The sequence below is a fragment of the Oryctolagus cuniculus genome, chromosome 7, assembly GCF_051225735.1.
Source record: "Oryctolagus cuniculus isolate XC-2025 breed Fujian yellow rabbit chromosome 7, ASM5122573v1, whole genome shotgun sequence".
Classification (NCBI taxonomy): Eukaryota; Metazoa; Chordata; class Mammalia; order Lagomorpha; family Leporidae; genus Oryctolagus; species Oryctolagus cuniculus.
In genome coordinates this window covers 137,966,324-137,991,266 of record NC_142873.1, presented here as the reverse complement: position 1 = coordinate 137,991,266, position 24,943 = coordinate 137,966,324, and the positions used below count along the sequence as shown (strand labels likewise).

The following is a 24,943-nucleotide window of genomic DNA, read 5'->3' as shown; positions in this document are numbered from 1 at the left end:
CGTGGCGCTGGCCTTGTTTTGTTTTTTAGCCATTTTTCAGCCATACCCTCTTCTCCCATACCTGCTGATTGTATGTACTCTGATCTTCACCTCAGTATGTCCTCATGGTTTGGGGGTACATACAACCTTCCTTATTGGATCAATTAGTTGCTACTCTGGGCTGTGTCTGACTCATTGAGTTCCTGTAGATCAAGTATAATCTTTCTCCACTACGATTATGTAAATAAATTCTTGTTATGGGGATTTTTTTTGTCTCTTACTGTCTACTTTAAACCACATTCTTCACTTTAAAAAAGGAAGGGCAACAGTGACAGTGAGAAGATAATATCATTTTAGACTACTATGTCTAAATGCAACAGCTGAAGGGGATTTCTACTACTTGTTCATCCAGAAAATGTTTAACTGAGTATCTATTATGTAGCAAGAATGGTGCTAGGTCCTAGGGTAAGATGGTCAAATATGGTCCTTACCTTCATGAGCCACCATCTGTGAACAGCACAGGGGAGCCTAGGTTTATCTTTGAAAACATATCTAAATACGAAGTGCAGTCACTAGGAAAGGTATTTTATTTCTACCCCCTTGTTGTAGATCAACCTATTCCAGTGTGACTCGACAAATCAAATTGGATAACTCTCCTTCTCAAAGTTAATTAAGTTCTTTGTCTTCTTAAATATTACTATGATATCTAAGGCTCATCATGACCTATCTTCTCCTGTCCTTCTTGTCTTCTGTTCACCCATGCCTCATAAACCTTTCACCATTGTGTTGTAGAAATTGGAATACTATTTCTCAGGGCATGAGGATGTTGTATTATTTGAAAGGCTGTACAGTCAAATAAATCTGAGTTGAAGTTAAACCTGTATATCAGTCAGCTTTTTGTTACTATAATAGAGTACCAGATTGAAGCTAACTTTATAGAGGGTCACAGTTAGCTCACAGTTTTGAAGGTTTATAAGTTCCAAAACACAAAACAGGGTTTGGGGAAGGTTCCACAACAGATGACAGAGCATGTGTGGTAGAAAAATCACAGGGCAAGCCAGGAAGTGGCAAGAGAAAAGCTGGGCCTAACTCAGCTTTTTTTTTTTTTTTTTTTTTAAGATTTTATTTATTTATTTGAGAGGTAGAGTTACAAACAGAGGGGAAGATAGAGAAAAGTCTTCCATCCATTGGTTCACTCCCCAAATGGCCACAATAGCCAGAGCTGGGCTCATCCAAAACCAGGAAACAGGAGCTTCCTCTAGGTCTCCCACGCTTGTGCAGGAGCCTAAGTACTTGGGCCATCTTCTGCTGCTTTCCCAGGCCATAACAGAGCTGGATTTGGAAGAGGAGCATCCAGGACTAGAACTGGTGCCCATATGGGATACCAGTGCCACAGACAGAGGCTTGGCCCACTACACCACAGCGCTGGCCCTTCCAAGTCAGCTTTTAAAACTAACCCTCTTGAAAGTATTACCTGCAGAAGACAGATACACCCCCAGTGACCTAAGAGCCTCCAACTAGAGCCCACTAGTTACCATCATTGTTGGATTGAGATCCCACCCTCCTGATACTATTAATTTAGGATGTTGGTATGTAAACATCTACCTGACTTGAGGAGCCAAATCCTGTTCAAACCATAGCAAATAGCATTCTTTGGTGTAGATATTCTTAGAGCCCTTAATGCCAGTAGGCACTATGCATACTTCAGAGTATTTTGCATTTTCAACATTTATCAGATGTTAGAAATCTGTTTTCCTCAGCTGCCATATGAGACTACTGTTTTGTGTATTGTGCTTTGGGAAATCTTTTTGTATTCTCATATCGGAATTCTTTGCCTGTCCATATGTCTTAACTCTTTTTCCCTTTGTAATGTCTAGCACCAGTATCATGTCCATTCAGAATCTGCTACAACTCTTGCTTGTTAGATGTCCCTTATTTTGTTTTCCCTGAATCCTATTTAATCAAAACTTCCTACACCTATTGTACCATAGTCTTTATTGAGAGGGTGTCAATAAGTTCATAGAAAATGGAATTTAAAGATAATTTAGATGCATGTTCATAATTACATTTTATAGAAATTTTTGAGGACCTCTTCTGTTTCTGTAACTAAAATCCTTGGGATTAGGATCTGCCTTTAATCCATGAATTCACATTGCCTGGAACATAGCACTATTCAGTGTTTCTTCAGGGACTAGAGTCATGTCACTGTGTTTGTTGTAAGTTAAGATTTCAAGTGTTTTCTGTCTTTCCACAGTCCGCTCTGTCAAGCTGAAGGAAGATATTCTGTCCTGCACTTTTGCTGAGTTGAGTTTGGGCTTATGCCAGTTTATCCAAGAGGTGCGGAGACCAAATGGTGAAAAATATGATCCAGACAGTATCTTATACTTGTGCCTTGGAATTCAGCAGGTACCAAATTAAATAATTGTTAAAAATTTGGTTGCAATTTTAATCATTCTGAGAGAACTCATAAATTAAGATACAAGATTAAAATATGTAAAGGTTGTTTGGTGTTGCTCCTATAGCTTCTTTTTAATAAACCACTAACTCTGATTTAAAGTCTTGATAATATTTGTAAGCTAAATTGAGACTGATAATAGAATAACAGAAAATGGGGACAGTGTATTTTATAGATAGGAGGAGAAAATGGGCAGAGAGAGCAACATAGATGACTGTGTTTATGTGAAAATCTGTAATTCCAGTTTAAGTTTTTAAATGCATATTAAAATACTGGATATACCATTGTTTGTCCCATTAGCTGGAATCATCAGATTATGGCAATGCTTGTTAAAGTACTATGAATTGAGGGTTCTGGTACGTATCTGGTAGTAATTAGTATATAATTTCTGGAAAGCAGTGTGAGCATATATTTCAGGACTATTTTTTACCAGTAGTTAGGCTTTTACAAGTCTGTTCAAACATAATACTCTGAACTGTAGACATCATTCCACAAAATTGTTTATAACTTCCATGCCCACCAAAGTGTGATGGTTAAGTAAATTATATTTATAAAGTTGTGTATTATATATCCAATAAAAATGGTTTACATGAGTGGCTTTTACTTATAAAACTACTGTTGAAGCCTTAAATGGACAGAATAAAAGTATGAATTATACGTTTATTACTATATGTTAACATAGTGATATAAACATAATAAAATGAAATAAATTCAAAATGTATACAATGCTTATAATCTTTGGGTGGTAGAAATCTGAATGGGTTGGTGCCGCGCCTCAATAGGCTAATCCTCCACCTAGCAGTGCCGGCACACCGGGTTCTAGTCCCGGTCAGGGCACCGGATTCTGTCCCGGTTGCCCCTCTTCCAGGCCAGCTCTCTGCTATGGCCCGGGAGTGCAGTGGAGGATGGCTTGGGCCCTGCACCCACACGGGAGACCAGGAGAAGCACCTGGCTCCTGGCTTCGGATCAGTGTGGTGCTCTGGCCTCAGCGCGCCAGCCGCGGCAGCCATTGGAGGGTGAACCAACAGCAAAAGGAAGACCTTTCTCTCTGTCTCTCTCTCTCACTGTCCACTCTGCCTGTAAAAAAAAAAAAGGAAGGAAGGAAGGAAGGAAGGAAGGAATCAATCTGAATGTTGCTGATTTTCTGTATGGGAATAGTACTGTATTTTGGACATGCATTTGTTCTTAAAGTTTTGTGTTTTAATTACAAAAGTAGTATGTTCTCAGTGTATTTGTAAGAAAAGTAAAAGCAGGGCCGGTGCCGTGGCTCACTTGGTTAATCCTCCGCCTGCAGCGCAAGCATCCCATATGGGCACCGGGTTCTCATCCCGGTTGCTCCTCTTCCAGTCCAGCTCTCTGCTGTGGCCAGGGAAGGCAGTGGAGGATGGCCCAAGTGCTTGGGCCCCTGCACCTGCATGGGAGACCAGGGGCCATCTTGTACCGCTTTTCCAGGCCATAGCAGAGAGCTGGGTCAGAAGTGGAGCAGCCAGGACTCGAACCTGTAGGCAGCGGCTTTACCTGCTACACCACAACACCGGCCCCCAAAGTTAACTTATCTTTTAATTCTGTTTTCCATGAACTTTTTGATGGAAGTCAGATAGTTTCTTTTTTTACTATACCTCTTGCCCTCCGTAAGAGTACATTTAACCTGCCCTAAGATAGTATGTTTAATTAAATAAAAGTGGGATTCAATTAAATCAAGATTTAATTCACTAGGCAGGCCTCATTTATTCATTCTTTTTGTGAATAACACATTGTGATTCACTATACCCATACTTGTATTCTTGATAATTAAAAATGTAGTTGCAAATTTTATATTTAAATGTAACACATATTTTAGAATCTACACACTATATATTTCTTTTTTCTAAAAGTGGTCAGTTGACAAACTATATAAAGTACAAAATGATGTTATGAGTCATGAATACAAGCTGGAATAATTAAATCAAACCAATCAACATGTCCATTACCTCAAATACTTACCAGTTTTTTTTATGGTAGGAGCATTTAAAATGTACTCTCAGCAATTTTTTTTCTTTTACATTTGAGAGACAGAGATACAGTTCCCATCTGCTGGTTCACTCTCAAATGTCCGGAGTGGCCGGAGCTGGGGCCAGGGCCAAAGCTGGGGGCCAGGAATTCAGTCCAGGCCTCCCTTTTGGGTGCAAGAACCCAGTTATTTGAACCATCACCATTGTCTCCCAGGGTTTGCATTGGTAACAAGAGTGAGGAGCTAGAACTGGGTATCAAACTCTGGCACTCTGATACGGGACATGAATATCTGTTTTTTATACATACAAAGATTTATTTATTTGAAAGGCAGAAAGACGGAGATCTTCCATCCACTGGTTCACTCCCTAAATGGCCATAACAGCCAGGGCTGAGCCAGGCTGAAGCCATAAGCCAGGAACTTCTTCTGGATCTCCTGTGTGGCTGCAGAGGCCCAAGCACTTGGCCATCCTCTAATGTGCTTTCCTGGGAACATTAGCAGGGAGCTAGATTGGAAGTTGAGCAGCCGGGGTGTGAACCATTGCCCTTATGGGATGCTGGTGTCTCAGGTGGCAACTTTCCTGCTAGGCCAGAACCCCAGCCCCTGGACATGAATATGTTAACTAAAGATTTATTTATTCATTTGAAAGAGTTAAGGAGAGAGGTAGAGAAAGAGATCTTGCATCTGTTGGTTAACTCCCCAGGTGACTCAACATCCAGGGCTGGGCCCAGCCAAAGCCAGGAGTTTCATCTAGGTCTCACACGTGGGTGGTAGGGTCCCAAACACTTGGGACATTAAGGGAATAAGAATGGAAATGGAGCAGCTGGGACATGACCTGACACCCATATAATATGCCAGAGTCAGAGTCAGCAGCTGTACCTGCTATGCCACAATGCCAGCCCCTTAAACAGCTTAATAGGCATGCCTACCCCAGTTTTGAAATATGCGGTACACTGTTTTAACTGTGTTGATTTCCAAAAGAAATTCCTCCTGAGACTTTATACCATCCGACTAAAGTCTCCACCTGGTGCTCCCTCAGTCTCTGGCAACCACCTTTATTCTCTGCTTCTGTGAACTCAGTTGTTTATAATCTACACCTGTGAGAACATGTGGGCTTGTTCCTTCTTTGCCTGGCTTATTTTAGTTAGCAGAATGTTTCCCAATTCTATCTTGTTGTAGTAAATGACGGAATTTACTTCTTTAAGGCTGACTAGTATTCCATTGTGTTATAAAGGGTACTTCAAAAGATGGTAGGAAAATGAAATTAAAAAATAAATTTTTTTGTGTAAAAAACTTTTGAAATCCACACATAGTTTTTTCATGATATGCATTTTTTGGTGAATGTTTTGAAGACATTTTGTGAATAAAACTTTTTTTTATTTCTTTATGTATTTGAAAGAGTTAACGAGAGAGGGAGAAACAGACATGGAAAGAAAGATCTTCCAAATGCTGGTTCTCCCCCAAAATGGGTGCAACAGGCCAAAAAAGGAGCCTGGTCTACATCCGGATCTCCTACATGGGTGTTAGGAGCCCAAATAATTGAGCCATGTTCTGCTGCTGTTCCAGGCACGTTAACAGGGAGCTGGGTCAGAATTGGAGCAGCCAGGACATGAACTGACCTTTATATGGGATACTGGTACTACAGATGATGGCTCAACTCACTGAGCCACAATGTCAGCCTCTATACGATATATTCTTTATCCATCATCTGTTGGTAGACAATTAGGTTGATTCTGAAATTTGACTATGTTACTAGTACTGCAACGAAGATAAAAGTACAAATCTATCTTTGGCAAAGTGAATCAAAAATCTTTTTGGTAAATACTGATAGGAGAGATTGCTGGATCATATGTTTCTGTTTTGTTTAGTTTTTTTCTTTTGAAGATCCTCTGTACAAGTGTTCATAACAACTCTAATTTACATTCCCATGAGCAGTGTACAAGAGTTCTCTCTTCTCCACATTTTTGCTCTTAAAAACAATGCTTCCATAACTTTTATTTATGTACCTTATGAACCAGTACTTTTGTATCTAGGTTAAAGCATATTTTGTTAGGTTTGGAATAGCTCAGGGTTGTGGCCTGTCATACCCCCAGAAAAGAGAGAAAAAGGAGACGGGACTGACCTCAACAGGTTGCTTTACTGAAGCAAAGAGGAATGACAGTCTATTCTTGTGAAGGGCACACGGCTGAGTTTTTATCTGTCTGGTTGCCAAGGAAACTCAGCACCAGGGGCTCTCCAGAAACCTTGGAGGTCTTTGACTTCTCTAATTTTGCAAGCCATTTTGCAGGTGGCTAGAAAGAAAGAGACCATGAACAGATCTCCCACTGGGGGTGGGGGGGTGAAGGGGAGTGAAATTCTTGTGAGCTGTATTGCCCTTTACATTTCTTTTCAACAAGATTACTTTTAAGAATGGTTAAAATGGGGATTGCATTGTGGTATAGTTGATAAATCTGCCGCCTGTGATGCTGGCATCCCATATGGGAGCCAGTTCATGTCCCAGCTGCTCCACTTCCGTCCAGCTCTCTGCTATGGCCTGGGAGAGCCATGGAAAATGGCCCAGGTGATTGGGCCCCTGCACCCACATGGGAGACCCAGAATAAGCTCCTGGCTCCTGGCTTCGGATTGGCCCAGCTCTGGATGTTGTTGCCATTTGAAGAGCCAGTGGATAGAAGACCTTTCTGTCCTTCTCTCTGTCTAAATCAGCCTCTCAAATAAATAAATAAAATCTTAAAAAGGAAAAACAGAATCTTAAGTTCAACTGTAGCATGAACACTTTGACCACCACTGTTAACATTGACTAGGGAAGGGAACAATGGAAGATGACTGTTTAAACAACAACAAAAGTAGAATTTTTTTTTAAGATTTATTCTCTGTATTTGAAAGAGTTACAGGGAGAAGTAGAGACAGAGAGAGAGGTCTTCCATCCGCTGGTTCACTCCCCAGATGGCCTCAATTACCAGAGCTGAGCTATTCCAAAGCCAGGAGCCAGGAGCTTCTTCTGGGTTTAGGGGCCCAAGGACTCAGGCCATCCTCTGCCACTGTCCTAGGCACACCAATAAGGAGCTAGATTGGAAGTAGAACAGCCGGGATGCAAACCGGCACCAATGTGGGATGCCAGCGCTGCAGGTCGGGGCTTTAACCCACTGGGCCACAGCGTCGGCCCCCCCAAAATATAATTTCTAATATATATTTCTATAACATATTGTTTTTACTTAATTATATGTCATACATGTTTGCTTAATGATATAATCAATTTTCCTTCATGATATATTTGTATATATAGAAAAATAGATAATGTCACATATGTTATCAATCCTATCTTAAAATTTTTTTTACCATGATAATGTCTTGTTGGGTATCTTTGCAAAGATATGTTTGTACACGAGCTAATTATTTAACATTTTTTTTGCCTTTAATTTCATTTTATTTCAAAGACAGAGATAAAGGGAGAAATATTTCAATCACTGGTTCACTTTTGCTTCCAAAATGCTGCAACAACTGGAACTGGAGCTGGCCCAGTCTAAAGCCAAGAGCCCAGAATTCTATCCAGGTGTCCCACAAGAGTGGCAGGGACCCAAGTACTTGAACCCATCACCTGCTGCTTCCTAGGGTATGCATTAGGAGGAAGCTGGAAGTAGGAAGACTTTCTGATGTGGAATGCAGTATCTTAACTGCTGCACCAGGCAGCCCCCCCATAGCATAAATTCATGAAATCCACTGGAATTTCTAGGAACAAAGACATAAACTCACTATTTTAGGTTTTTGCTACATATTGCCAAATTACTCCCCATAAAAATTAGGTCAATTGGGACCCACATTGTGGCACAGCAGGTTATATTACCCCTTGGAATGCTGGCATCCCTTATCAGAGTGCCAGTTTGAGTCCTGGCTGCTCCACTTCCAGTACAGCTTCCTGCTAATGGGCTTAGGAAGGCAGTGCAAGAGGGTCCAAGTACTTGAGTCTCGGCCACCCATGTTTAGACCAGGATGGAGTTCCTGGCTCCTGGCTTTAGCCTGGCCCAGCCCTGCCTATTGTGGGCATTTGGGAGGTAAACCAGTGGATGGAAATTATCTCTTTCTGTCTCTCGCATTCTCTCTGCCTTTCAAATAAGTAAATTTTTAAAATTAAGACAGTATTCCTATTAACAGTCTCTTTTACATCTATTTGTCATATCTTCCAACTGAGAGTCTTTCTTAATTCACAGGATTGACATGCGTAACCAAAATTTGCTATCCAGTGAGTGAAAAGCACCTATAAATCAATAAAATGATGCAATATTACCCTAAAAATGGCAAAAGATACCAGTAGGCCAGTACCAGAAGGAATAGAACAGATGGCCAATAGACGAAATGCACCAGGACAAAGTGATCAACTTCCTGTATGCAGTAAAAAAGTCCATTGCATACCTTAACTTATTTGCTAGAATGACCCTTTGCGTGTAAGAACTATTACTGTCACATTGTTCTGTTGACAAATCTGAGGCATATCGAGGTTGGCAGTGTGGCCTAAAGTCGCACAGGCGCATCACCTCCATCATCCGTGACTGTGATCACTGTTCTGCCTTTCCAGTATTAAAAGGTGCTCTACTTTAATCAGGGAAAATTTTTCAGCTATTAGGTAGTTTAAAATTTTCAAAGTTTGAGAACTGTGATAATACCAAGTATTAATGAATACACATACACACTCACTCTTGCAGGGTTTTCTAGTTTGCAAGTTATCTGACAGTGGCTGTTCAAACTTCAAATGCATATAGATTCTTCAACATAGAAAATCTTTGGTCAGTATTTGTCTCCAGAGAAATTTATATACATACACAGATCACGTATTTTCATTGTCACATTGGTTTTCTTTGCATTTATTTTTATTTATCTGAAAGGCAGAGAAACAGAACAAGATAAAGATCTTGGGTCTGCTCCTCAAATGCGTGCTGTAGCCAGGGATGAGCCTCACTGCAGCCAGGAGCCCAAAGCTCCACTTGGGCCCACGTGGGTGGCAGGAGTCCGAGTACTTGAGCCATCACCACTGCCTTCCAAGGTGTGCACTGGCAGGTAGCTGGATAAGCAGCACGGCCAGAACTGCGCACTTCAGCAGGGGATGCAGGGCATCCTAAGCTTCATGTTAACTACGAAACCAAATGCCCTTCCCCTCTTCTTTAAAATATTGTCCTAGAGGGCATGAAATGATATCTTATTGTGTATTTGCTTTGAATTTGCCTAATAACATTGAGCATTTCTATTTCCTCTTTGAAGAAAAAATTAAGTCCTTTGTCCATGTTTTATTTGGGTTGTTTGTCTTTTTTTGTTGTATGATTTTTTTCTATATATTCTAGACATTAAACTCTTATTAGATAAGTGATCTGCAAATATTTTGTCCTGTTCTTTAGGTTTTCTTTTCACTCTCTTAATAGTGTACTTTGAATCACAAAAAAAATTTCATTTTCATAAAGTTCAACTTTTTCTTCTTTCCTTGGTTCCCTGTGCTTTTAGTGTCATATCTAGGAATCCATTGCCAAATTCAGGGACATAAAGAATTTATCTGTTTACTTCAAAGAGTTTTAGCTCTTATGTTTAAATCACTGACCTATTTTAAGTTAATTAATTTATTTGAAAGGCATAGAGAGAGGGAAAGAGATCTTCAGTTTGCTAGTTCACTCCCCAAAATGGCTACAATAGCTACAGCTGGGCCAGGCCAAGCCGTAAGTCCAGAACTCCATCCAGGTCTCCCGTGTGGATGCAGGGACCCAAGGAGTTGGACCATCTTCCTGTACTTTCCCAGGCACGTTAGCAAGGAGCTGGATTGGACATGCTGCTGCTGGGACTCAAACTGGCAGCCATACGATATGCCAGCATTGCAGGCAGTGGCTTAACCTGTTCTGCCACAGTGCCAGCCCCTTGAGTTGTTTTTTTTCTATCTGATGTGAGATAGGCCCTACCTTCCTTCTCTTGTATGTGGATATCCAGATCTCCTCTTTAGTTGAAGAAATTATTATTTTTTCTTTATCTTGATACCCTTGTTGAAAATCATTTGAACAAAGTGAATGTGCTTACTTTGTGTCGGTTCTAGCCCATTTGTCTATGTGGTTATTCATATGACATTCCACACTGCCTTGATTACTGTGGCTATGTTTTTTTTGGTTGTTGTGTTTTTGTTTTTTTTTTTTTTTTTTTTTTTTTGACAGGCAGAGTGGACAGTGAGAGAGAGAGACAGAGAGAAAGGTCTTCCTTTGCCGTTGGTTCACCCTCCAATGGCCGCCGCGGCTGGCGCGCTGCGGCCGGCGCACCACGCTGATCCAATGGCAGGAGCCAGGTGCTTTTCCTGGTTTCCCATGGGGTGCAGGGCCCAAGCACCTGGGCCATCCTCCACTGCACTCCCTGGCACAGCAGAGAGCTGGCCTGGAAGAGGGGCAACTGGGACAGAATCCGGCGCCCCGACCGGGACTAGAACCCGGTGTGCCGGCGCCGCTAGGCGGAGGATTAGCCTAGTGAGCCGCAGCGCCGGCCTGTGGCTATGTTTTGAAATCAGCAAATGTTATCCCTCAAGATTTTTTTAGGTTGTTCAAGGTCCTTTAAAATCTCATATAAATTTTAGGTTTATGTTTTCCTTTTATGCAAAAAGAAAAGAACATTGAGTTTTCTTGGGTTTTTTTGTTTGTTTTTCTTTCTTTTGAGAGAAAGAGCGAGAAATGTGGCCCCATATGCTGGTTCACTCTGTAAATGCCCTCAGTAGCTCAGGCTGGTCCAAGCCAAAGCTGGGAGCCAGGAACACCAGACAGGTCTCCCAGATGGGTGACAGGAACTCAGTTACTGGAGCCATCTGCCTTCCACTGTCTGCATTAGCAGCAAAGCTGGAGTAGGAGCCAGATCTGGTAGTTGAACCCAGGTTCTCCAAATGGGAGCACCTATCTTAACCATTAGACTAAGCATCTGTTTCTGGCCATTGGGATTTTGGTAGGATTACATTGAAACCAGATTGTTTTGGAGAATATTGCTATCTTAACTCTTTTGTCTTCTAATTCATGAATATAGGATGTATTCCATTTATTTAAGTCTTTAATGTTTACTATCAGCAAAGTTTTTGTAGTTTTGTGTCAGCCCTACAGCTCCACGGTTGAATTTTATTTTAAGTATTTTATTATTTTTCATGCCATTTTAAGTGGGCTTTTCCCCCCCTTAATTTCCTGTTTACATGGTTCATTACAACTCATAGTTGCATAAACTTGCATTTTTGATTCTTGATCTGAGAGGGAAGAGACTTTTTAAAAATATGTATTTTATTTGTACTAATACATTTGTGTATATATTCAAAACTCAACTCTCTGTATCTTTTTTTAAGAATTTATTTGAAAGGCAGAGAGTTACAGAAAGAGAGGGACAGACAGAGGTCTTGAGATAAGTCTTCCATCCACTGGTTCATTCCTTAAGTGGCAACTCTGTGTATTTATAAAAGATTTTTTAAGAAACATCTGGAGTGACAAGTGGCTTACGTCAGCTGTTTGGGATGCCTGCATTTCATATCTGAGTTTCCATTTGAGTCCCAGCTACTCAGCTTCAGTCTAGCGAATGCGCATCCTGGCAGGCAGCTGATAGCTCAAGGGTTTGGGGTCCTTGCCACCCACATGGGAGAGCAAGGTGGAGTTTCTTGGTTCCTGGCTGTTGCAGGCATTTGGAGAGTAAAGCAGTGTATGGAAGGTATGTGTGTGTCTGTGTGTGTGTCTGTGTCTGTATCTTTTTTCCTCTTTTTACCTTTTAAATAAAATGAAGATAAATTAAAAATTTTTTAAATCCTTAAATATTAATAACAATTAGCTTTTGTGTGGGGTGTTTAAGTAGCCTTTCTTTACTTTTCCTGTTTTTAAACTTTTTGCATAATAAAAATACATTTTTGGGGAAAATTACTTTATTGAAAGAAGAGGGGTCAGTGTTGTGGTGCATAAGCTAAGCTGTGACCTACAATGCCTGCATCCTGTATCCTGGTGGCAGCTTGAGTCCCAGCTCTCTGCTTCATGGGTCTGGGAAGCTGTGGAGGATGACCAGAGTACATGGGCCCATGCCATCCTTTTGGGAGACCCTGATGGAACTCAGGGCTTTTGACTTTGCCCTGGACCATTGAGGCATTTGGGGAGTGGACCAGTCGATGAAAGGTATCTCTGTCAGCCCTTCAAATAAATAAATTTTTTTTTTTTTTTGAAAAAATGGTAAAAGAAAACACTGTCCAACAACCCTTTTGTAATCTGACAAAATGATGATAAATTGCCTTTGAGGAGGCTTCATAAAAATGGACATTTGGTACATAGCTTTTAAAAAAAAGATTATTTATTTGAAAGGCAGAGTTACAGAGAGGCAGAGGCAGAGAGAGGGCTGGTTCACTCCCCACATGGCTACAATGGTTGGAGCTGGGCCATTCTGAAGCCAGAAGCCAGGAGCTTCCTCCGGGTCTCCCACATCCGTGCAGGAGCCTAAGGACTTGGGCCATCTTCTGCTGCTTTCCCAGGACATAGCAGGGAGCTGGATTGGAAGTGGAGCAGCCAGGTCTTGAACAGGTACCCATATGGAATGCCAGCACTACAGGTGGCGGCTTATCTGCTGCTCCACAGTGCCAGCCCTGGTACATAACTTTTATTAGAATAAATTTAAATGGGTATAGTGTTCTCCAGATAACACATAGACAGAAATGCAGAAAACTGTGCTAGCTGCAAATAAACAGAAAGCTGCCCTTTATCCTGTAATTGTTCGTGGTCTTTCCCTGACTCAGTTTATTCTAGCTCATGTGTACCCTCAGTATAATTTTGAACTGTGCTTTACTCAAGCTGTTCCTAGATGCCTGTCCTGTAACATGGTGGTTGATGGTTGCAGGTACTGTAGTCTCATGTCCTGTAATTAGATGTGAACTTTCTGAGTGCCACAGACAGTTTAGAGATGTAAATTTGGTGTTCTTCGGTCACCTGAGAGTAACTGCCGTTTCAGGAAGTGATACTGAGGTAGACTGGAAGCTTTCTAAAGGACACCTGCAGTTCTGTGTTATGAGTCAGGAAAAGAAATGTTGGAGAAGTCCACACTAGAGTATCAGTTTCACAGACTGAGAAAAGGGTTCTTTTTTTAATCATAGTTACTCTGTATCATCCATGTCTTAAAAGGGAGTAAAAACCCTTTGCAAGTTCAGTGGTGAAGACAATGTCAGTTAATGTGGAGGGGGCATTTGACTGGAATCCTTATATTTCAAACAGATACCCTTAAAATACTTAGAAGTTGAACATAGCTAAACAATATTCTAAGGGCAAATATTAAGGGAAAGCTACAATAATTTTTAATCTGTGTTTTCTTTATATCAACATGTGTATTTCCTCTTTTTTCCCTTATAGTACCTGTTTGAAAATGGTAGAATAGATAACATTTTTACTGAGCCCTATTCCAGATTTATGATTGAGCTTACCAAACTCTTGAAAATATGGGAACCTACAATACTTCCTAATGGTAGGATAATTATTTTTTATTTGATTGTTTTCATGATATGCTTTCTTAAATTGCCTTAGTTTTATAATTATCTTCTTATAAATTGTTCATTTTATATTTATGTACTGTTTTATAATGTGGGCTTTTGAAATAAAAGTCTTTGCTTATTGTTGGTTATTTTAGTAAAAGCGTAACTTCCATACAGTGCATGTATAGGTCGATACTAATTGCCAGAATTAAAAATAACTTTAAGTAAAATTTACCTTTTTGGAAACCATTTTTGATCTGCTAGTGTCGGTAAAGCTGTAACTGTACCAGTAGCTGCCACACCTTCTACTTGGTACACGTGGGCCTTTTCAGCTTCTTCAGTAATGTTTGTGTGAAGCCAGTTATGCCTTCATCCTTGAACTGTCTTTGACCAGTGTCAGCAGACAAGTCTATAATTTGCGCCTTGTCTCGGGAATGTTTACCCAGGCTATCTCACTGCTGAGTATCCCTGAAGCATTCTGAGTGGTTTGACGTGTTTAACATTGACAGAGGGCCTAGGGGCTGTAGATTTGGAAATAAAGTCATCTTTGTGGATGGTTGCCCTAGAGTAGATGGTAGAAAGAGCAGCAAAGTAGACTGAGGAAGGAAGAGTAGGAGACCAGGCTGTAAGGGGAATCATGAGGAAGGTGCAGTTACTTTAGTTCTTCTGTAAGTCCTCTGACTTGCAAGAAAAATCCCAGACCTGTTAATATACATAAAAATAAAGGGGAGCCAGCGCCGCGGCTCAACAGGCTAATCCTCCACCTTGCGGCGCCGGCACACCGGGTTCTAGTCCCGGTCGGGGCGCTGGATTCTGTCCCGGTTGCCCCTCTTCCAGGCCAGCTCTCTGCTGTGGCCCAGGAGTGCAGTGGAGGATGGCCCAAGTGCTTGGGCCCTGCACCCCATGGGAATCCAGGAGAAGCACCTGGCTCCTGCCTTCGGATCAGCGCGGTGCGCTAGCCGCAGAGCGCCGGCCGCAGTGGCCATTGGAGGGTGAACCAACGGCAAAGGAAGACCTTTCTGTCTCTCTCTCTCTCTCACTGTCCACTCTGCCTGTCAAAAAATAAAAATAAATAAATAAATAAAGAGGGAGGGGACCGGTCTGCCGACTGATGATCTTGGCTAAGAAGACTAAAGCCAGCCGACAGTAAGTTTAATCATTTCCAGTAGCAGTTGGCAAACTGAAGCCCATGGGCCGTATCTGGCCTGTTCTGTGTAGTCCGTGAGTTAAAAATGATTTTTTACATTCAAATAATTGAGGAAAAAATCTTTCTGAATAGTTAATACATTGTAATATGAAAATTATATGAAATTTAAATTTGTCTATAAAAAGGTTTTCCTGGTATATACCCACACCTGCTTGCTTTATATGTTGTCTGTGGTTTCTTATTTTCTTTAACAACAAAATTGTTCAGTGGTTATGGCTTGCAAAGCCAAAAATATTTTCTCTCTGACATTTTGTAGAGAAAGCTTGCCAGCCGCTGACCTAGAATAACAGCAGGTTAGGATGGTGTCAGGGGCATGAATGCTCACGGCGTCTTCTCAAGTGAAACCTTCCCTCCTCCTTGTGCTGCCTTTGCAGTTTTTCTGCTGAGGGGGAAGATAGAAACAATCAGTCGTCCCTTTCACGTTTTGCCATCCTAGAATCGAGAAGCTACTTAGTGCCGTTTTACAGGCGCTTACTGCTGCTGCTTTCCCACTTCGGTCCAGGTTACATGTTCTCTCGCATTGAAGAGGAGCATTTGTGGGAGTGCAAACAGCTGGGCGCGTACTCACCGATTGTCCTCTTGAACACCCTTCTTTTCTTCAATACCAAATATTTTCAACTGAAGAATGTTACTGAGCACTTGAAGCTTTCCTTTGCCCACGTGATGCGGCGCACCAGAACGCTGAAGTACAGTACCAAGATGACTTACCTGAGGTTCTTCCCACCGTCTCAGAAGCAGGAGTCAGAACCAGGTGTGTGGTGGGTTTTGTAAGGTTTCCATCTGAAGTCTCATGGCTACTGAATTAGAATCTGCAGGATGGTAGCTATAAATTCTACACTTGGAAGAAGAATATAGGTTTCTTTTAATATTTGGATGTTTTCCTCTCTTGGTAGGGGAAGTTAAAAGCTTGCCTCAAGATGAGAGGGACCATTTCTTTCTATATACTTTTATTGGCTTTTAACTTAGAAATTCTGATTTTAACTGGGTAGAGCCCAAATAATCTTCATTTTAAAACTTCTCAGCAAATTTAAATACACAATCTGGTTTTAGAATCACTTGCTTACAGGCATCAGCTGAATCAGTTGCTTGTTAATAGAAGCCTGCTTAACCTGTAATCTGTTATATATAAGTGTTTTTTTCTTTTTGACCAGAGCATATTTTTAGTTTATGTTGTAAAATACCAGTGAAAGCTAAAAGATGACCTACAGTATACTGCTTTTGTACACAGGAACACAGTATCAGCAGTGAAAGTTTTATTAGATTTATGGTCTTGCATTCCAAAAACAACCTATAACAGTTTGTTTTTAATGTTTAAGAAATTAATGTTGGTATTATAGAACTAGAAAGTAAATTAATTTTAACCAGAATCATAAATGCTGAGACTCCCAAAATCCAGTAGTTACTTCTAAGGGTAAAATACATTTTTTGAATGTGAGAATTTAAAATCACTGAAAGCAAAATCTGTGAAGTAGAATTGCAGTGTTTACCTTTGCGTAAATTTTTCCCTCGGTTGTTTCTTTACTTTAGGAAAGATTAAGATTGCCTTGCTTTTTTTGCCTGTGTCCTGTTTCCTTAGTTTTGTTCATATGTAACCCACTTTGTGCTGTTAGTTGGTACTGGGGAGGGAGAACCAGTCAGGTTATACTTCCTTGTTTTCCGCTTGAAAACAAGACTTTGTAATAATCTCAGCTTAGGCCGGCGCCGTGGCTCAATAGGCTAATCCTCCACCTTGCGGCGCCGGCACACCGGGTTCTAGTCCCGGTCGGGGCGCCGGATTCTGTCCCGGTTGCCCCTCTTCCAGGCCAGCTCTCTGCTATGGCCAGGGAGTGCAGTGGAGGATGGCCCAGGTGCTTGGGCCCTGCACCCCATGGGAGACCAGGAAAAGCACCTGGCTCCTGGCTCCTGCCATCGGATCAGCGCGGTGCGCCGGCTGCAGCGGCGGCCATTGGAGGGTGAACCAACGGCAAAGGAAGACCTTTCTCTCTGTCTCTCTCTCTCACTGTCCACTCTGCCTGTCAAAAAAAAAAAAAAAAAAAAAAAAAAAAAAAAAAAAAAAAAATAATCTCAGCTTATTTTCTGAATGAGTAACAGTCTTTATATTTAGGTAGCTTCCAAATAGAAAGCAGGTGAATGTGGCTAAAGTCCCAGCTAATGTAGGAAGCTGGGAAAAGCTCCAGGACAGTTATTAATAGCAGATATAAAAAAGAAGAAAACCTTTTTACCTTGGGCTCTCACATGTTGGTTCCACCAAGTGTTCTCTTGAAGACAGATGAGGGAAAAGCAATCCCTTTTCTATGCCTGCACCCTGGATTCTTTCTGAGAACCCTTGGCCCCTGCAAAATTATTTTGCTGAAAAAAGGTTTGTTGTTATTAAATGGCCAACTCTGCTGAGAATTTCTTTTCCCATCAGTTCTCACAAGACTCTGACAGATTAAAGAAATTTGAACAAATGCCCAGTAAGACAGTGGTAACCTACAGTAGAAATCTTTTCAGGTAAAGTGATGCCAACTTCTACCTTGACCTCATGGGGAGCCCTTTTTTCTACTCTCCACATGGCTAATAACGTCTGCTAACAAAGTCAGGCTCGGCTTAGAGGCTGTGCAGTAGCATCACACTTTTTGCCATGGTGCCTCCACTGTGTGAGCAGGGGAACAGATTTCACGGGACTGTGCCTTTGTTTTGCTTAATGCTATAAACTCAGCGTTTAGAGTAATATCTGGCATGCCATAGGAGCTCAGTATAAATATTTGCTGAATAAGGAATGTGTCAGAAGGAAGGAGAGGCCGAGTTCTGGCTGTGAAGCAGAGCTCATTGGGGGCCTTGAGACTTGAAGAATAGACTTTTCTAATAGGATTTTTGATCATTCTTTCCTGTGTTAAGACAAACTAACTGTTGGCAAGAGAAAACGAAACGAAGATGATGAGGTTCCCATGGGTGTGGAGATGGCAGAGAATACTGACAACCCACTGCGGTGCCCGGTGCGACTGTATGAGTTTTACCTGTCAAAGTGGTGAGTGGAAGGGAGTCTATCGGAATACATCGCATGCACCTCAGAAAGCAGTTGACTGATTCTGAATTTTGAATGCTCGTCTATCAGAAGAGTAGCTGGCTTGTGATTTTAGACAAGGATTTACCCCTAATTTCATCCCCCCATTCCCATTGCTATCTGGGTGGATTTTGAATAAAGAAAAGAATTGCTGGGGTTTTTTTCCTGAAAATTTTCTCAAAAGCTGAATCACTTCTATTGTTTGATGTTTACAAGTGTTCCTCAACCTTTATGTTCTATCTAACCTGTAGTGATTTATTATTATTATTATTTAAGTAGGAAGAAGATTTTAAAGAGAGGCTGTTTAGAGGAACTTTGCAATCTTAGAGTTGTTAGATTCACAGTAAAATACATTTTTTCTCAAAGAAATCTAATGGCTGAATTTTCCCATTGATAATGTGTTGAATGCCCTTGGGATTCATTCCAGAACATGTTTCTCAGCCATGGTGCCCACATGTAAGTTAACTATTTTTGCTCCTAAGAATGTTTTGCGTACATAATTTTGTGACTTATAGACTTTGTATTAACAATATACATTGTATTAACAGTATACTTCCAACCCAATGTGGATTTCATGAGTATATGAGGAAAGATGTAGCATTACTGGTTATTCTTGGGAGAAACTGTGTATAAAACCTATTTTTCCCAGTGGGTACACTACTTATCTGTGCTGTGAGTCACACTGGGAAAAATTGAAAGCCATTGTTAAAGAATACTTTGTGTTCACTGTACTTTCTGATCCCTAATTTTCTGCTTTTCTTTTTTGTTTATCTTTCCTGTGGATAGTTCTGAAAGTGTGAAGCAGAGGAATGATGTATTTTACCTTCAGCCTGAGCGCTCCTGTGTCCCGAATAGCCCCATGTGGTACTCCACTTTCCCGATAGACCCTGGGACCCTGGACACCATGTTAACACGTATTCTTATGGTGAGGGAGGTACATGAAGAACTTGCCAAAGCCAAATCTGAAGACTCTGATGTTGAATTATCAGATTAAAGTGGAAATGAGGTTCCTATTTTCATACACATTGGTATGCACCAAACTGTGAATGCATCCAGCTGTTGGAGACGATGTGTAACTCCGAGTCCTCCTGACTTGACTGTAAGATAATGGAAAACAGTCGGCTCGAGAGCCACAGTGTGGATGTACAAAGGAAAACTGAAGGAAAGCATATGAACTCAGAAGTATTCCGTGGCGGTGATATAGTTCGTAGACATCTTCAGAACGACTAACCAGTTCCTCTGAGTGGTGCATAATCTTATTTTGTTTGGGAATAACAAATTGTGGAATATTTTTAAGGAAAACCGTTGTATAAAATTCTACCATAGTAACCTTAGACCGTAGAGAGGTAGCTTTGGAGTGAAACCTTGGCTGCAGCAGGCTACTCCGGCAAGCCCTTTGTCAAAGGGGAGACATCAGTGCAGAGCTAAGGGTGACATCACATGGGGACTGTGGGGCCCAGATGAAGACCCAATAAAAATGCTCAGCTCTTTTAAAAGAGAGTGAAGTGGTCTTGATTTTGATCTTCACTGCCAAGCCAGCTCTGTGAAGGAGAGAAGCCTCTGGCGCTTCTGCCAGGGCCCTCACGCCAGGGAGAACGGCCTGCACTGCTGTTCACGTGGCAGTGTGTCCCTGGCACTTCTGGGTCGAGCCTTCTCAGCTGCGAGTCTGAATGTGGGTTAATTAAGGTAACGGGGATGATAGTCCACAAGCTAATTATGTACACAGAAAATCTGTGGAGCCCATTAGACCCCAAGTGTCTTGAAATGTTTGCAGAAAACCCACTAAAATGCCCACTTCTCTGGGTGCAGGCCTTTGCTGCTGCTGTCTCATAGCCTGAGCTGTGGTACAGAAATGGGAGTTCTCTTTGCTTTCTTTTTCCCCAGTGGCAGCTTTTCTCCCATTGTTTTGCCTTCCTGTTTCCCAAATGATCCCTCTTCTTTTATCTTTTGCACCATTTTCTGGAGGCCCTTATCATTTCAGAAAAAAAGAAAAGTCTGTCTCCTTACTCTGGCAAACCTGTGGATGAGTCCACAAAGACACAGTATTACTTGGGTATCTGGGTTACGGTAGGAAAGGTCCTGTAGGTTCCTGTGTAAATCATTTGGACAATGACCTTATTGCCCTAAGAAACTTGAAAATAGGGATTCTGGGTTAGGATACGAAGACAGTAACTTTCTTGCATATGCATAATCAGGTCTTCTTATAGCATTATCCCAAACGCTAGCTGTTTTAGTAGTGGTGTGAGGATTGCAAGTCATAGGCATGTGTGGCATATCAGTCCTCTTTCTCATCTCTATCTTCCGTTTCTTCCCCACAACATTTTGAGTCAAAGCTTTCATGATTTTGGCCAATCACAGAACTTCCTTATTAGCTGAGATTAATTTGACCCTGTGATAAAGTTGAAAGAAGTAAAAAAAAAAAAAAAAAAAAAGCCTCTTGGAAAGTTTAATCTTGAAAGAATTTTCAGTATGTCCCAATTTTTTAGGTGGGGGTGTCAGGTGTATTTTTTTTTTTTTTTTTTTTTTGATGAAAGTCTTTGGACTACAATAAAAATTTTAAATAGGCCTTTTGACATTGTGTACTTGATGGTTCTGTCCCTTTCTCTGCCTGTAACAAATCTTACTTTTTGTTACCAAGAACTGTGTGAAAGAAGTAAATCTGCCCCAATTCTGTACAATTAATTTCATCTGTGTTTGTCATTTCTGACTGGAAACTTCTTACTTCCAGACTTTGTTTGATATAAAGGAAAAACAGTTCAATTGTCTTATAAGTCTGCCAATAAACTATCCAGAAACATCAGGTGTAATAGTCCCCGCTATACGAATTTTATGGTTTGTCTGAACACTAACATTTTCCCCTTTTTGTAGTTGTATGAAAAACAAATATTGTTAGCATAGTAGATAAATTGTTATAAAATACCAGAAAGAAAAAAAATCTGTATCTTAACCAAGAGCAGCCAATACCCAGATAAATGACTGTATCAGAATTTCAGTTGCATGTTAGTTCACACAGTTGTCCAGAACCCTAAATTAATTCATAAGAGATTATTGGTCATTCTTCATAAGTGTAGCTGTTGATGTTGTGTCCCATTATTTGCGTTTTCTGTTTTATTAAAATTGTGTAAAATTACATTTCTTTTCTAGGGGAGGAAAAAAAATCTCAAACACAGAGAAACATCTGAATCATCCTTACTGTTCTTTCTTGGTTTTCAACAACTTTGGATTTTCCCCTTGCAGAAACCAACAAAAATATTCCCTTAGAATAAAATAGTATATTTCTATTTGATGGGTGAGTTCTTTTTCTTTATGTCTTGGAAAAATTTTTAAATATCTTTTTTTCTGTTTGTATTGCTTTGACTCAATAGAAAGTAAAATTACAAAGAAAGCAGTTTTCAGGAAAGAAATTATTTATTTCCTTGCTGAGTCTTTCAGTTGCTTCCTTTTCTCCATCAAAAGACTTGTTCCCATTTGTAATTAATTCGGTAGCTCTTTAAAGCCTCACTAGAAATAAGGGCATCCTTTATTTATTCCATTTCAGGTGAGCTTTTTTTGAGATTTACAAAGCTTGCATCATTTAAAGTTTAATGATGTTGAAACAGAGATCAGAATAAAGAATATATAGTATAAAATCATATTTAAGTCGAAGAAGTAAGACTAAATTGTGTTTTCCGTAGACTCTAGAGCTATCTTGGTATTGGGCAGATACGTCTTCCAGATTCCACATGGATTCTTTTTAGCATCTTTCCTGTGGCAGTCTGAACTTTGTAAAGCAAGAGTTTTCTGAGGAACTGTAAAATATAATTAATTTCTGTCAGTGAATCTCAGTTTTCTGTTAAATTTAGAACTTAGTTTTCTGTGTGAATAAAAAGGACCCATATGAGTTGAAATTTTCAGAAACAATACCCTTCTAATTATTTTTGAAAAGTTCGTGGAAACTGGCATTGAAAGACAAGTTTATTTTTGGTGCAAAACATGTTGAGATGGATTGCATGGTTTTTATGTACTTTGCATTTTCCATGAACTTTCTGAATATCTGTCTCGTCTATCATCACACTTGGTTATCATCATTGGAAAAAATATTCATCAAAAGATCCCATTACAGAGAAGAGGGACCATAGGCTTTGGAGCCTCGTCCTTCTGCTTACTAGCTGCTAACCCTCGGTAGATTCCTTAACCTCTGTGTGCCTCAGTTTCCTCCTCTTACAAAGCAGACATAGTGATAGCTCCTTCCAGGCGGTTGTGCCTGGCACATGGCAGGCTTTCAAATGTCAGCTATTTTTAATAAACGGCCTAGCGTGTATGGAGACTTTAAATAAATGTTCCTTCCTCTGTGCAGTCTGAATATTTCTAAGTTCAACACTTTGGATTCTGTAAAACATACTTTCCATATGACCAGTTCTGTGTATTTGAATCAGGTATTTAGAATGATTACTATAATAAAAATCCTACGTTCTTCAATCTTGTATTTATGTACATGTCAGTAGTGATCAGCGTCACAGAAGCCCACTGATGTATGGCTTTACTACATTGGAAAAGCAAAAAGCAACAGGTACAGAAAGAGCGTGTGTTGGAATTTATTTTTTAATTGGAAGCAAACCCATGATCCCTGAAGCTGTTTTCTCTGGGTAGTGGTTACACATCATCACTTTAGGAACCAGACAACAATATCCGTTTCTCTACTTCTGAACTTTATTAACAGATCCTGCTTCTCCGTGAGTGTTAGCTAGCCAGCAGCTCTGTTGGCAAGAATGTGTTTTTCAGACTACCTTGCAGCTAGGAGTGAACATGGAATCGAGTTTTGGCCATTGGGATGGAAGCAGAGATGAGCTTAAAAACAGCCAGGGCTCCCCCTTGAAAGGAGTAAGTTCGCCATCTGCTCCCTGTCCATTCCTGTGGGCTGGCACTTGAGCGTGCTTGCGGTGGGAAGAGTAACAGGGGAAGCCCAGGAAGCTCTGTACAGAGGCGCCGCCCATCTCCTCCTGGGCTGGCTGCCAGCTCAGACCTTCCTCCAAGAAAGGTTTCTTCTTACTCAGGACTCTGTGGCTAGTCTCCGTTGGAGCAGCAGCCAGGTACATAACTCATACACTGTCACATCACTGTGCGGCAGAACTGGACGTTCTGAGCACAGCTGTAAGGAAGAAAGAGAAACATTATCATACTGAAAGGTAATAAATGAAACGCTTCATTTGAAATTCACTATTGGCCGGCGCCGTGGCTCGCTAGGCTAATCCTCCACCTGCGGTGCCAGCATCCCGAGTTCTGGTCCCAGATAGGGCACCGAATTCTGTCCCGGTCACTCCTCTTCCAGTCCAGCTCTCTGCTGTGACCCGGGAGTGCAGTGGAGGACAGCCCAGGTTCTTGGGCCCTGCACCCCATGGGAGACCAGGAGAAGTACCTGGCTCCTGGCTTCAGATCAGGGCGGTGTGCTGGCCGCAGCGGCCATTAGGGGGTGAACCAACGGCAAAGGAAGACCTTTCTCTCTGTCTCTCTCTCACTGTCCACTCTGCCTGTCAAAAAAAAAGTCACTATTTTCAGGTGTTCAGAGTATATAAAGAAGGAACAGGGTTAACCAATGATTAAAATAGCTCACTAGATACAAAATAAGTTCCAAGCAATTTTTTTTTCTTTCTTTTTTTTTTTTTTTTTTTTTTTGACAGGCAGAGTGGACAGTGAGAGAGACAGAGAGAAAGGTCTTCCTTTGCCATTGGTTCACTCCCCAATGGCTGCTGCGGCCGGTGCGCTGCGGCCGGCGCACCGCGCTGATCCGAAGGCAGGAGCCAGGTGCTTCTCCTGGTCTCCCATGGGATGCAGGGCCCAAGCACTTGGGTCATCCTCCACTGCCTTCCCGGGCCACAGTAGAAAGGAGGATTAGCAGGCGGAGGATTAGCCTATTGAGCCAAGGCACCGGCCCCCAAGCAATTTTCTACAAGAGCTGTAATTCATTAGGTAATATAATTGAAAGGGTGCCAGTATAGAGTTTAGTAATTAAATAATACACAAGACTCCTATGTTTGTTTTAGCTGGAAAACTGGCTTTTTACATGGAAGAAAATAAAAGGATCCCTAACTAGCATTTGTGTGCAGAGAGACTGTTGAATCAGTTTAGTATCTAAATGTGAAAGGTAAGATTACTAAAATTAACAGGAAACAGGTGAATTTTATTGTGATTTAGACATAGGGATGAGCTTAAGTAAAACCCCCAAAGCACAATTCATGTAAAATGGGGGAAAATTAAAGATTTGGTACATCAAAAATTAAAGATTCCTGTTCAGTAAAGGCTAATGTTAACAAATTCAGTTTAAAAAGACACTTGAAAAGTTTAAATCCACCGAAAGATTTGTCTGGAAAATGCAAAAAACTGCTGAATCATAAAAATTGAATAAAAGATAATGAGTAGTTGCTAAAAGAAAAGCCCCAAAGGGTGATGAGTCTATGAAGAGATGCTCACACTCAGTCATTGGGATTTTTTCTAAGAGCTATCACTTAAGAGAAATGGCTGTTGCCAAGTGCTGGTGGTAGTGTGGGAATACAAAGGGCCTCACACAGAAGAGGAGTAGATGTGGGCCTGCACCTGCTCTCAGCCTGCAGGAGGCCTGGAGGGCGGCCTTCAACCTCTCGCCCATTCAGTAGGAGAGGTGCATTATCAAGTGCTTGCTTCTGGTGTCTGTGCAGTGGACAGTTCCTATCTTAATTCATTCAGTGAACCACCCTGATCAGTGATATATCATAGATGAGAATACTTCAGAAAGTTGGTAAACGGAATTCAAAGTACAGTTTATTTTGGTGCAA

At 41.1% G+C, this 24,943-nt stretch overlaps 1 protein-coding gene across 13 annotated transcripts in view; it reads left to right on the top strand.

The window, feature by feature from the left end:
* The window catches only part of ZMYM4 (zinc finger MYM-type containing 4), a 185,719-nt gene extending 164,278 nt beyond the window's left edge, over positions 1-21,441 (top strand). For 12 of the 13 annotated variants that reach the window (XR_016211123.1, XM_002720695.6, XM_089301035.1 and 9 more), the window contains 5 exons: positions 2,234-2,385; positions 13,784-13,895; positions 15,612-15,860; positions 17,990-18,119; positions 18,942-21,441. Coding sequence is in view for 11 of the 13 variants with exons in the window: in XM_002720695.6 (XP_002720741.3) it covers positions 2,234-2,385; positions 13,784-13,895; positions 15,612-15,860; positions 17,990-18,119; positions 18,942-19,149 (851 nt within the window). In the remaining 2 variants the exon portion in view is untranslated. Of the gene's footprint in view, positions 1-2,233; positions 2,386-13,783; positions 13,896-15,611; positions 15,861-17,989; positions 18,120-18,521; positions 18,612-18,941 lie in introns of all 13 variants that reach the window. The other variant, XR_016211122.1, reaches the window with a different exon arrangement.
* The last annotated feature ends 3,502 nt before the right edge of the window (positions 21,442-24,943 follow it).